A 14810-nucleotide genomic window follows, 5' to 3' on the forward strand; every position below is an offset into this window, starting at 1 on the left:
TGGAGTGAACATATTGCAGAGGAGGCGAAAACACAGTTCAACACGCTTCTGGAACCTCGTCAATGGAGGATCCAGAGGCAAGCAACAAAGATTATAGAAGGTCTGTAGTATTCTCCCTATGAGGATAGACCGACAGTCATGGTCTTCAAAAACTAGCTAATAGATAAATATGAGGGGAAATGATAGAAACATAAATTATTATATGGGTTGTATGAAACTGATATGAAGACTTTTTTTTTTTCGGTACATGGCACAAAGGCAAAAAAGTTACCTCTGGAAACTGTATAAAAGTGCTGATTAGCAAAGATGTTAGGTACTAGACTTTTTTGCTTGGAGGGTGGTGATTGGGTTGCCATGGTGGTTGTAAGTGCTTCATCAGTGATGAGTTCAAAAAAATGTTACATAGGTATTGTGAGCAATGGTTAGAGTAGGTCTCTCACAGTGAGTCTTTGATTCCATGGAAATGTCCAAAAAATAATAACAACAATAATAATAAAATGATAACAGATAATAATTCTTGAATTCAGATTTAGTTTCCTTTTTTATAGATGTGCATTATTATTATTATTGTATGGGCACCTCCATGAAGTCCAAAGACTGATCGCAGGAGATCCAAACTATCCACACAATCAATCATACCTCTCCTTGAACCTATTGACAGACAAAACATTAACTGACTCTGGCAAATCATTCCATTCATTCACAACTCTTCAAGTGAAAAATCAATACTAGCCAAGTGCTGAAACATTTCCCCTGCATCAATCCTATAAAACCCTTTAGGTAACTTAAATGTTTTTATCATAGTCCCTCTTTTTTGCCTATCAGCCAACTTCTGCAATCCACACATCCTCAATCTATCCTCATAGGGAACACTCCACAGAACACTCAATATCTTGATTGCTTATCTCTGAATCCTCTCTACCACTTCTTCATCCCCAAGTAAGTGAGGAAACCAGACCTGAACATAGTAATCCAGATGTGGATGTATTAAGGCTTATAAAGAGGAATAACAACTTCCCTATCTTTACTTGTTAGTGTGTTCTTCAACAACCAAGTAATCTTATTAGCAACCTTAGCAATATGTCCTGTAAACTTCAACACTTTGTCTATCACCATCACTCCCTAATCTCGAGCTTCATCTATTTCTTAGAGTACAATTCCATCAATATGGTACACAGCTTGTAATCTGTTTTTCCTAAAATGCATAACTCTTACATTTCTCCACATTAAACTGATACCCACAGTTTAGTGGGTATCAGTTTAATCATCAGTTTAATTGGGTATCATTATCTTTTTCCCATACTGATAGCCTATTTAAATCATCCAGCAAGCTCTCCATATTGCCTTCATTAGCTATTATTCTACCTCATTTTGCATCATCAGCAAAAGACTGAATATTTCCATTCAAGTTATTTCCTATATCATTTATGTACAAATTAAATGGTAGTGGTCCCAGCACTGAAACTTGTGGCACACCACTAGTCACCTGTTTTCACCTTAATTCTGTCCCTCCATATACCACTTTTTCATAACTGTCCAGAAGCCGGCATCTTATCCACATAACCTATCATATCATAGTATGGTATCCATCTCCATTTTTTCTAATTTGTGTAATAGAGTTCCATGTGATATTTTGTCAAATCAGTTAAAAGGTTCTATGGACTATCATTTTTTCCCTCGTCATGGGAGGCAGACGAGACCTCAATAAAGGTCGAAACCAGTCTGGGTAGTGGCCCTTCCCTTTTAATTGCATAGCAGTATACATGTCTGCAAGATGTGTTTTGCATTATGGGAGATACCGAGACAAGGAGTGATAAGAGCTTGGTCCACCTTTGCTCCGAGTTGCCAAGAGATGTACCACCTTGCCTCAGTCATCTGAAGATATTTTTAGGTGCAAACTTTGTTTGCTTACACTTGGATAAAGGATTAAACTAAATTTATTATAGTCTAACCAAGTGCAAAATAAACTTCCAACATCTTTCTCCAAATCCAGAGTAATTTAATAATAAAGTGGTACACCGGTTGGCAACTCGTATAGGTAAATATGACCTCTACATTGCTTCTGCCCTAGTATCACCACTCTGGGTCTGGTATTACTTACAGAAATTTTATTGTAGTTTAAAATTATTAAGTGCTGTGTTTTGTAAAGACATTCTCTTGTTGCTAACGGAGACAACATGTCAGCCATTATACTTAGCCTCTCGCTTGCCATTTTCATGGAGTGCGAATGTTCGCCAAGGAGTTTGATGGGTGATTGACAGCTGACGGAGAGAGTGTTTGGTATCGAAGTAATGAGAAGAAAGTAAATGAGCATTCAGAATTGCGGTATTGGAGAAAACACGAAAGCGTTCAGGGAAGAAAGGGGAACGCAGGCCTGCAGATATTTAGGTTTGGAGGAACTTAAGTTTATGTGACAGTCAGAGGAAAATTAATAGTAGATTCTGAAAAGGGAATCGTAGAGGTATGAATTTTTAAAGATTTAAGGCTGTCAATAAGTTGGTAAATAAAAGAAGATATTGCAATCGACATTCTAAAGGAATATTCGAAGAAATGCTGATTGGAAGATTAATAGTAGATTCCGAAAAGAGAATCGTAGAACTTTAAAAAAAATTGTGAGTTTTTTTTTAAGTGGAGGACTTGAGACTATCAATAAGTATTAGTAAATAAAAGAAGATATTGTTATTGACTTTCTAAAGGAATGTTTAAAGAAACGCTGATTGGAAAGAATTGCATGAAGTGAAAGTGTTTATACTAAGTGAATTCAGAATATCTACATATGAATACCTTCAGAGTCAGGAAGAATTAATGTGTGCTACATGAGGGCCTTACAGAGAAACTAGTTATGAACATTTTTGTTATTGTGTAAACAAAGTGTTTAGTGTAGTAAATGAGATGAAGTATATGTTATGAAGTATAATGAGATGAAGTAAATGAGAAGAAGTATATGTACATGATATGTTAAACAAATCAGTAATAGATTGAGTTAGAAAATGGCTGATCTCTTAACTGTAAGTTTATTTTAAAAGGCCTTGGATCCAATTAATTTTGTAGTTAGTTATGTATTTTGTTTAAAGTGTATATATTGTTTGTGTTTTATAAAATGTGTTTATTTTGTATTTAGTCTTGAGTCAGTGATTTTTTTTGGATTCAGAAAGAAAGTTAGTCATTGCACCAATTGGAGTGAACCCTTGTGCATATATAGGTACACTTGAAAATAAAAATAATTGTTAGAAACAGAGATTAAATAATACAAATAATTTCATAAATATTAACACTATCCTATCTATTTCTGCTTCATACCATATACCCTCATGGCCATCAAGTGGAATTTTCTCTCTGATTCTTTATCCTGAAAAGGGATAATACATCTCCTACCATAAAAAAACATACCACCACCACCACCACCCTGTTTACCTTTCTTATCCTACCAAATTGTGCCATATCCTTCAATTTCTATCTTGGTTCAAACTTGGTTGGCCTTCTTTGCCAACCAAATTTTGCCAATTCAAACAATCTTCAGAGAGACTGTTCAATCATTGCTTTTATTCCTAATGCTCCTGGTTTGGTTTTCCTCTTTCAGTCATTTCTGACCATAGGTGACTTTGTAGGCATTGCCCACAAAGTGTTCCTGGTGAGATTTTTACAGAGTAGTTCACCATTGCTTCCGTCCCGCCAATTTTATCCAGGCTTGGGACCTGTATATGGCTGGGACATATTCACAACTGTAATTCATGTGTGTTCATGTGCCAGTTTGCCTGTTCTGGAGGATGAAAAATCCGAGTTCCCAGGTGAAAAAACCCGCTACCTTCATATGAGACCGGATAACTTATGTTTAATCAAAAGAGACCAAATAAGGTTCCTCACATCACTGACGGGAATTGAACCCAGGTCTTTCCGACCAGTGCATTAGTATTCCCATAACTATTATTCCTTTCCACAGACTCCACTCAGCACTGTAACACAGAAAGGTGAAGGAGGGGGATTCTATAAGCTGCTATCCCCATAATATGGTATTTGCTGCTACCTTCTACCCTGGCAACTTTCAAAAAAACAATTGTCTCTCTAAATATCTAAATCCTTCTGTGTTCAAATGCATATATATTTTTTAATTTTATTAATAATCATGTTTGCAAAATAACTATAAAAATTCACTTAAAAAATCAAAAAAGAAAACTTTTTATCCACTCAAATTCTATTTTGGTATGTATTTTTTTAACAAGAATGGTGGGTGTGAATGCCTTATGAGAGGGCAGGAGACTGCAGAGTTTTAGGAGTGGTATGATAGACATAGTGACATCTAGAACATTTCTTCTGCAGCAAGTATCTTGACTCCAAAGATATCCTATAATAATAATAATAAATTATTCATCTTCATTAACAAAATAAAAGTTTACCTGTGACTTTTACAGTTAACGTAACTGTATCTCCATCTACCACTTCTAAGTCCTGTAATTTCTGAGTAAAAACTGGTGGATCTCCTCTCCCATTAATTTGTTTCAGAGTACTTTCTGTATTTTCTGTAAAAAAATAAATCACTATGTTAGACATCTGTTTTGCTGCTCAATTATTCAAAACCAATACAGATAAAAATAAGTATATAAACATACAGCTTTTGTGTCAAAAGAAAAAGAGTATATGATGATTTGATTGTTACATGGGATCTTCTATTCCAGTTCAAAGACTCATTGTAGATTCTCTGGCAATCCATTGTACTCAATCACCACTCTCAAAAAAATAAAATAAAAATGGTGGAGTTCTACAGAGAATAGTGGGAGATTAGGGGAGAACCAGAGGTCATCCATGGAAACTGTATAAAGAGGGTGTGAGTAGGGGAGCGAGAGGCAGGTTTTTTTTTGTGCAGAGTTGTGAATGATTGGAATGCCTTGCCTGAGAGTGTGGTGTCTGCAAGGTGTTTGAGTGTGTTTAAGGCTCAGTATGATGAGATGTGTGTGTGTGATAAAAGGACCTTCCAGATGAGCCCTTGACTCCAAGAGGTCTTGGGGTAATAATAATAATAAATAAATAATTAAATAAAAATAAATTTTTTTTTTTTTTCAAAATAGTTCCCTCCTTTTAATCATACCCTTATACAACTTCTAAGAGTGAGGTTCTCTCCTGTACTATCAAGTACTGGAAAATTTCTTTTTCATCTCTTTAGTGATTTCCCTCATTTTTACCTATCACACTTTGTAACTCACAAACATTCAACCTATCATCATAGTAATCTCTATACCATTTTGGTCAATCATCTCTGAATCCTCAAAAAACCCAGGAAACCAAATCTATATACATTAATCAAGATTTAATTGTATCAAAGCTTTATAAACAGTGGTAACACTCTGCTTATCCCTACTTGTTCTTCACGTTTTTTTGTGTTCTTCAACATTTACGTGATCTTTTGAGCTATTTTGGAAATATGTCCTACAAACTTCAATTCTCTGTATGCCACTTTCAAATCCTTAGTCTTATCAATTTCTTGCATTTCTAACTTTACACTTTGCTATATTAAAATGAAAACTATTATCCTTTACACTGCAATACGCTGACAATGTATTTGAATCATCATTAAGGATATCATCGCTGTACCATTAACTACTGCTTCTCCCAATTTTCATCATCAGCAATAACGTATAAATTAAATAGCAGATGCAGAACATCACTGGTCCCCTGCCTTTGCTTGACTTAATCCAACACATACTATTCTTTGATTTCTCTCCATCAGCCATCCTATTATCCATATCACCAGCATCATATCCATCCCCATTTGTTCCAATTTATGCAATAGAATTTTCATGTAGTACCCTGTCAAATGACTGCAAAGTATAACAGTATCATGGTGTAGCCATGTCCTTTATTCAACTCAACTGTCACTTTACTGTAAAAAAGTGAGTACACCACTAAGGCAAGACCCACCCACCCGCCCTTCTAACTTTATAAAGTATGACACTCCTATCCACACATTTTCGAATTCTGTTTGGAACTAATTTTTCCAAACAGAAATTATGATGATATTTTTATCACTACTAATAAGATACTAATCAGTTTATAATTTGCTACCATTGTCTTGGAATTTTCTAAAGAGGACAGAAGAGTTGGGAAGAATTAATGGCAAAATGTATGTTAAACATGGTCAGAGATACCACCAAGTTTCTTTGTGTCTTTTACATAGACTGATATCCCATATTGCAGTACTTAAGGATGTGTGATATCATTAAGCACGGTAATATTCTAATCATCCTCTATTCATCTCTCACCTTGCACATTGTTACATGTCACTGCTCTCTATCTATTTTGATGATTTAACTTCCTCCCCCCCCACACCAATTGCAATCATCAGTTATCCTTCCATAGTAGTTTTTTTTTTTTTTTTTTTTTACTTGATAGTAAACACCCTTTGGGATTTCCTCTGGCCAAGTCAGCTAATTTTCACTCATTCTGCAATAAGTCTTTACACTCTATGGAGACCTGGAAGTAATACTAATAATCTGATTTTGTTGCCATTACCATACTAATCCTTCTTGCCTGTTTTTTGTACTGCTCATGAACTTTCTAATATCACATTGCTCTTTGTTTTCCTTCTTTTTCTTTTTTTTTTTTTTTGTAGCTCCTGAATATCAATGCTAATCATCCATTTTACTCCCAATCAATTTAACCTCTTAGCCCTAGACATGAGACATGCAGTCTGATAATACTTTCCTCAAACACCTCTTGACCAGCCCTCATACACTACTAACATTCTTCCCTTGTAGTTTCTTATGACATGGAACTACTCCTGGAACCAGAGATAGCTCTGTAATTCCACATAAGACTCTTCTGTAAAAAAAATGCAATGTATTTAGACACCTCTCTGGTAAAGATTGAGTAACCACCTCACCAATTACAGACAAAGTCATGGATAATTCTCTGATGCTATCACCAGATCCAGCACACTCAAAACCCTAGTCCTTTGCATTGCACTGTATTTCAAGCAATTATCTCTAAGTAGCACCATAAATTCCATTTCCTTTCCCATGTGTAGTTTTTATTATTATGATGATTCAGACCTCTATGGAGTCAAACGACTCAAAGCAGGAGACCTATCCTAGAAAACACAAAGTCTATCATGCCACTCCTTGGTTCGACTAACTTCCATGCAAAGAAACCACTCCCTCACCCCTTTTGATTATGGCTGCCTTTCATAACTTCCAAGGATAGCCCCTTGTCCTCGCTTCTTCCTCATGTTCCACCAAGCAAAAGAACTTCCCATTGTCAATACTGTAACTACCTCTCAACAGTTTAAAAGTCTCAATTATATCTGGTCTTCATAACTAACATTGCAGTCCTGATACCATCTTTGTTACCCATAAAGTTAATTTATTCCTTTCAAATCCTGAGGACCAAATTTGAAAACAACAGTCCAAGTGTAGTCTGATCAGGGTTTATACAATGGAATGACAACTCTTTTATCTCTGCAGGTCGTCAGCATTGAAGCAATCCTCTGGGTTACCTTCACCACTTTTACAATATGTTCCCTGAATTTCAGGTTTCTATCAATCATCACTCCCAGATCTCTTGTCTACTCTACTTCCTCCAGTACAGCTCCTTCAACAGAGTATGCTGCTTCACACTGATGTATCTCAAACTTCAAGCTCTTGTCACTTTATTATAAAAGGCAATCATATTACTAATTTTTCATCCAGAAACATGGTTTTTTTTTTGTCCCTCAAAACAGACAAACTGGCAAATAGAACACATGCAATTTACAGACAAGAATACTTGGAGGCATAGGGGTAACCACCTTATCCTCATATTGAGAAGTCCAAGGATACTTGAAAGGCAGTGGGCACTTAAGTGCCTGTTAAAGCTACTGATACATGGAATCATATTACTAAAGCAAGAGCACCCCTTAACAAATCCATGTTGACTCTCACAAATAACATTACCCTCATTTCCCCAGTGCTGTATACGGTCCCTCATTAATTTCTACAAGACATGAAGAAGCAGAAAGAGAAATGGCCCCAGTCCAGCATGGAGAGAGCACATCGAGTGAATGGTATCAGTGGAACTAGCTGTAGATCCAGAAATGAGTTGTTGTGTTTGTATACCAATGCTAGAAGCATAAGAAACAAGGCAGATGAAATGGTTGCACTAATTGCGTCTGTGCACCCAGAGATTGTCGGAATAAGTGAGACATGGTTAGATGAGGACGACATCCTGACAGGAATAGAGATGGAAAGGTATGATGTGTTTCGTGAGGATAGAAGGGATAAAAAGGGAGGGGGAGTGCTATTGATGATAGAGAAAGAGTTATGTCCATACAAGGTAGAGATGCAAGAGGGAAATAGGGCCAGTGGTTTTGAGGCAGTATGGTGTGAGATAGAGGTGAATAAAATCAAATACTTGGTGGGATGTTGTTATAGACCTGGTAATGTGGATGGTGGTGATAGTGAAATGTATAGTCAAATAAGCCAAGCAAATAAGAAAAGAGTGATCATTATGGGTGATTTTAATTATGGCAATATAGACTGGAATGAAGAGATAGAGACTGGAAGTAAAGAAAATGAGTTTCTTGAGTTTTTGAGGGATAACTACCTCAGACAGTATGTAACAGAGGGCACACGAGGATTAAGGGTCTTGGATTTGGTCATCTCATCGGAGGATGTAATTATAAATGAGGTGTCAAATCATCCACCAATTGGTGAAAGTGACCATGAGGTGATTACCTGGGTGGTTGCCAGCAGTGCAAGGACCCCTGTGAAAAAAGGGTATATGTGGAACTACAAGGGGGGTGATTATGAAGAGCTCAGGAGACAGCTTGCAGATGTAGCATGGAATGAGGAGTTAGCTGGAAAAGAGATCAATGCAGCTTGGGGGATTTTCAAAAAATATTTAGTAGATGCAATGTCTAAATGTATACCATGGGTGAGAAGGTTAAATAAGGTAGGTGTGAGATGGATGAATAAAGAGATTAAGCATGCAATACAGAAAAAAAAGGCATTGTGGAGACAGCATAAGAGAAGTGGAAGTAACCAATTTCATGAGGTCTACAAAGACCAGGCAAGGAGGGTGACTTGGTTGGTGAGAGTAGCTAAAGAGAGGTATGAACAGCAGTTAGCTAATGAAGCCAAAAAGAATCCTAGGGAGTTCTTTCGATATGTAGCCAGCAAAAGAAAGAATGATTATGGAAGGATGACATTGATTGGAGGAAATGGTATAAAGACAGCTGTTGCAGAATGTGTTGTGGAGATACTTAATGAGCAATTCATAAAGATCTTTCAATCTTGTGAATGTGACTTCATGGAGAGATTAAGAGCAGTTGATGATGGGGAGGAGAGACTGACTGTAAGTGAGCAAGAGGTGTTTGGGGAGTTGAGTAAACTAGATGTAAATAAGGCTGTGGGACTTGATAATATATCACCACGTATTCTGAAGGAGTGTGCTAGAGAGTTGACACCTGCCTTGACATATTTTTTTAATACGAGTCTTGCACTTGGTCAAGTTCCTAAAGAGTGGAAGGAGGGCAAGATTGTGCCACTTCATAAAGGAGGTGATCGAACTCAAGCATCAAACTATAGGCCTATCTGTGTGTCAGGTGTTGTGGTTAAGTTGTTGGAGAAGCTTGTGAGAACTAGGATCCAGAGTTGGGTTGACAACAATGGTATAATTTTTGATGGACAGCATGGATTTGCTAAAGGGAGGTCATGTTTTAGTAATCTACTTACTTATTACAATAAAGTGACTGCTTCCTTGGACAGAGGAGAAGGATACACAGTAATATACTTGGATTTCGCAAAAGCTTTTGATAGAGTACCTCATGATAAGTTGACAGTCAAACTAGAGCAGATGGGGTTGGATATTAGATTAGTGCATTGGATTGGAGACTGGCTATCTGATAGGTATCAACAAGTTGTGTATGGGGGTGCAATATCCAGGAAAAAGAAAGTCACTAGTGGAGTGACTCAGGGGTCTGTTTTAGGGCCATTACTATTTAACTTATATATTAATGATATTGGTGAAGATTTGGATGGAGATATTCAGTTGTTTGCAGATGATGCAAAGTTGGGACGAACCATAAAGAGTAGTGAAGATGTTGTGGCCTTGCAAGAAGACTTGAATAAATTGAGTGATTGGGCAAGCAAATGGGGATGTGAGTTCAATGTTGCAAAATGTAAGGTTTTAAAATTTGGAAAACAAAGAAGGGATGCAGAATTTATGCTTGGTGAGAATATATTGTTGGAAGTAGAGGAAATAAGAGATCTGGGGGTGATAGTGGATAAGGATCTAAAATTTAGGGGACACATCGCCAAAATTGTGAAGACAACACAAAGACTTCTGGGAATGATGCGGAGGACACTGACATGTAGAAGTAGGGAGATACTTGTTCCAATGTATAAGGCTTTGATTAGGCCACACTTGGACTATTGTGCCCAGATTTGGTCACCGGGTTTTCAGAAGGATGAAGAGATGTTGGAAAGGGTCCAAAGGCGAATGACTAAGGTAGTTTCTGACCTCTGGAATGTTGAGTATGAGGAAAGATTGAAGAGATGTAATTTGCAGAGTCTTGTGGAGAGAAGGAAGAGGGGAGATATGATAGAGACCTACAAGTTGGTAAGGGGTTGTTATAGGATCAATGGTGGAGAAGTTCTACAGAGAATAGTGGGAGATCAGGGGAGAACCAGAGGTCATCCCTGGAAACTGTATAAGGAGGGTGTGAGTAAGGGAGTGAGAGGCAGGTTTTTTCGTGCAGAGTTGTGAGTGATTGGAATGCCCTGCCTGAGAGCGTGGTGTCTGCAAGTAGTTTGAATGTGTTTAAGACACGGTATGATGAGATGTGTGTGTAAGATAAAAGGACCTCCTAGATGAGTCTTTGACTCCATGAGGTCTTGTTTTAATAATAATAATAATAATAAGACATTAACAACTACTAATGAAACAAACTGGTCTATAATTTGGCACTTCCATTCTGCTACCACCCTTATTCAATGGCACTATCTTACCCTCTTCCACTCCTTGGATATCTTTCTCTTGGCCAGACTTTCATTGAAATGCCAGGTCAATGGAGCTGTCAGTTCTTTAGCACATTCTCTCAAAACTGTGGTGAAATTCCATCTGGTCGCACTGCTTTATTGACATCCAGAGTACTCAGTATTTGAAACACACTCTCCCTCTTGTACTTCTAAACCTTGAGACTGCTCTATCCCTCTAGTATTAAAACACACTTCTCCAGGATGAAATACTCCAATAGTGTTCATTGAATAACTCCAATATGTCCTCTGTATCAGGGACTATATTCCCATTTTTATCCAACAGTGTCATCCTTCCAAAATCATTTCTCTTCCTACTGGCCACATTGCTAAAAAATTCCTTAGGATTTTCTTTTAATCTCAGGACCAATCTCTTCTCATATTCCAGTTTTGCCTTCCTTACCATACTAGTCACTCTCCTGATATGAGTCTTATATTTTTTATGCATCTGCTCTCCAGCCACCTGCCTCTCTCCTTATATCTCTTCCATAACTTATTTTTAACCTGCAGTTCTTGTCTGATATTGTCTGTCATCCACTTTACACCAAATTGTGTCCTCTTCTTCACATGTGGTATACAGCTTACTATTGCTACTAATAAATGTTCCTTCATATAATTAGTAATTCCTTTACAATTTCCCAAGCACTAATGATATCATGCCCTTCCAATTCCTCCCTTCATCGAACTGCCCCAAGTCTATATCTAAGACTATTATAATCACCTTCCTTATAATTCCACCAGGGGCAAATATTGAGGAAGTGCTAGGTGTGCGGTGCTCATCCACCGAAAAGCAATATCACTGATATTATAATTTCTACAAGACCTTAACAACTACTAATGAAACACAAACTGGTCTATAATTTGGCACTTCCATTCTGCTACCGCCCTTATGCAATGGCACTATCTTACCCTCTTCCACTCCTTGGATATCTTTCCCTTGGCTAGACTTTCATTGAAATGCCAGGTCAATAGAACTGTCAGTTCTTTACCACATTCTCCCTCAATGAGTCTTTGGACTCCCTGGAGATGTCACATAATAATAATAAAATAATAATCCCAGATAACTCTTTGACTCCATGAGGTCTTCGGGTAATAATAATAATAATTTTGCATTTATTCCCATTAAAGACTCCCGTAATTGTTTCCAGACTTTGTGTGATTCCTAAAAATAAACACAATGTACTAATGCTTCATAAAGAGGACACTTTTCGATACATAAACATTGCATTACATTTGTATTAATAGCCTAAGTGTGTTCAAAATACATATACCTTTGAGCCCTTTGAAAAGATGTATAGATGGCACAGCAGGTCAAATTCTTAGCATTCTAAGAAGGTGAGGCAGGGTGAGCTCTGAGACAATAGCACCTAGAGGCTGTGACTGGTTATTGTGTCAACCAATCCAATTGAAAATTGTCATTTGTCATGCGTTACTGTTTTTGCTTTCTGAATTTCATCTGTTTTGTGTACGTGAAGTGTGAACTGACGTGGTAGGCAAATTTTTAAATATATTGGAAGGGGATCAATTGTTCGATGCATTGGCACACTCTCCCTTGATGAGTCTTTGGACTCCCTGGAGGTGTCACATAATAATAATAATATATATAACAAGTTTTTAATATATTTTTACATATTTACAATGGAAAACAGTATTGTAATCAAAGGGGCAAGCCTCGTCCTCCTCTTCCAAATTTTACACCTTTGAGTAATTCATTCGCCTTCGTTATTGTTTTCTAATATACAGGATCTTAAAACAAACACACGGTCCCCTGCTCTGCGCAGATTTGGCTATAATTAATTGATAAATGAAAGTATTCAAAGTTACCTACAATTAATTGCATTAGACCAATTAATATGAGCACTGATGTGTTATACACTCTTAAAACTTTCATATGTCAATAAAAATGCAATCACCAGAAATTCTGCTAATATGAGGTTTGAGAAAGTTTTATGTTTAGTCTCTGAAATCAGGTTTAGAGATTATCTAATCCTTAGTCTACTCATGGTATTAATAATAACAGGCTATAAATTAACCATTTTCCTGGGTGGGATTCACATAAAAAAATGTGCTGCTGATCCTGCTTTGTCTATTTTTTCATGAAAATACATCTTCCACATTCTATCCACTCATTCACCACCCACCAAGCAAAAAAAATCTCCTTTAGACTTCTTTATTCACATGACCTTTGTATACTTCCAGGGATGACCTCTAGTTTTTGCATCACCCATTATGCTATTCAATAATTCTTCTTTATCTATCACATAGGCTCCTTTCATCAACTTATGTGTGTCTTAATCTTATTACCCTTCCTCCTTCTCTTATCTGCCAAGTTCGAAAGACCACATTCCTTCAATCTGTTTTCAGATTCAATATTTCACAGTCCTGAGACATTCTTAGTTATTTGCCTCTGCACTCTCTCTCCAATGTTTCCTTATCATCAAAATAACCAGATGACCAGATCTGTACACAGAAATGCAAGTGAGGCCTGATTAAGTGCTGTATACAGTGGAACCATCACCTCCACACTGGTACATATCTGCATTCTTCGCATTATTGACAGCAATTTTCTGAGTAACCCTTAAAACTTTCACAGTCTGTCTCTTGAACTTCAGTTCCTATCCATCAAGACAGGAATTGAAGTTCCCTTACCTCCCTTGATCCCTTACTTCCTCTACCTCCTGCAGCAGAGTTCCTTGAAAATAATAAACTCATTCAATCTTTCTTGCCAAAGGATATAACTTTACACTTATCAACATTAAAATGACATTCTCATTCTTCAGACTAAAGCACCTACCTATTCTTGTAACAATATCACATCACATCAGAAATTCCTAATGCTGCTCATCCTATTTAGCATCATTGGCAAGCAATCAAATATCTGCTCTTGTCCCTGAACTATATCACTGATATATAAATTAAAACACTGGTCCCCGAACAGAACTCCGTGGTATCCCACTTATTACTTTCCTTTTTTGGGACCACACTCCTATACAGAACTGGCTGGATCCTATCAGTCAACCATTCCTGCAACCAAGTTACCAAATGACATTCATTCCCATCCTACTCAATTTTAACAGGAGTTTATCATGTGGCACTTGATCAAATGCTTTAGCAAAATCCAGATAAATCAGTGTCTAAGCATCTCCTCTAATACACTAGTCACCCTATTACAGAATCATGACTTGCCCTTAATAAACCTATGCTGCTTTTGAAAGATTTCCATTCTCATCAAACCAGGTTTGTATTCTATCTCGAACACCTTCACCACTACACTCGAGATACACATTGGCCTGTAGTTTGACACTACTAATTTGGATTCTCCCTTATTTTTTCTTCTTTCTACTCTTCTGGGACAGTTCTTGTTGCTAAATTTGTTATTATTATTATTACATGACACCTCCAAGGAAGTGTCATGTAATAATAATAATAACAACAGGAGGGCACTCTACTCTAATAATAATAATCACAGGAGGGCACTCTACTCTAACCCTGCCACATCACATCTTAACATCTCCCTTACTACTAATTCTCCAATGTTAATGACACTACTACCATCAACAGCCCACCACCAACAAACAATAACGGTATTTTTTGTCTATAAACTGTGTGTGTGTGTGTGTGTGTTCTCATGGCCAATTTGCCTGTGTGCAGGATGAAAAACTCTGCTACTTCCATATGAGATCGACTAACTCACCTTCAATTGAAAAATCCCATATAAAGATTCCGCTCATCACAATGAGAATCGAATGCAGGTCTTTTCCAACTGAAGGAACAATGTTCCACTGTTCTTCCAATTGTGCTATGGAG

General features: G+C 37.1%; 1 protein-coding gene across 1 annotated transcript in view; it reads right to left on the reverse strand.

Moving 5' to 3' along the window:
* LOC150109561 (myosin light chain kinase, smooth muscle-like) overlaps positions 1–14810 on the reverse strand; it is a 184406-nt gene that overhangs the window by 83034 nt on the left and 86562 nt on the right. The window contains exon 7 of the mRNA XM_090402656.1: positions 4395–4517. Within this exon, the coding sequence (XP_090258782.1) occupies positions 4395–4517 (123 nt within the window). The remainder of the gene's footprint in view (positions 1–4394; positions 4518–14810) is intronic.

This window comes from Typopeltis vanoorti, chromosome 2, assembly GCF_054136105.1.
Source record: "Typopeltis vanoorti isolate ZY-2024b chromosome 2, IOZ_Tvanoo_1.0, whole genome shotgun sequence".
Taxonomy (NCBI): Eukaryota; Metazoa; Arthropoda; class Arachnida; order Uropygi; family Thelyphonidae; genus Typopeltis; species Typopeltis vanoorti.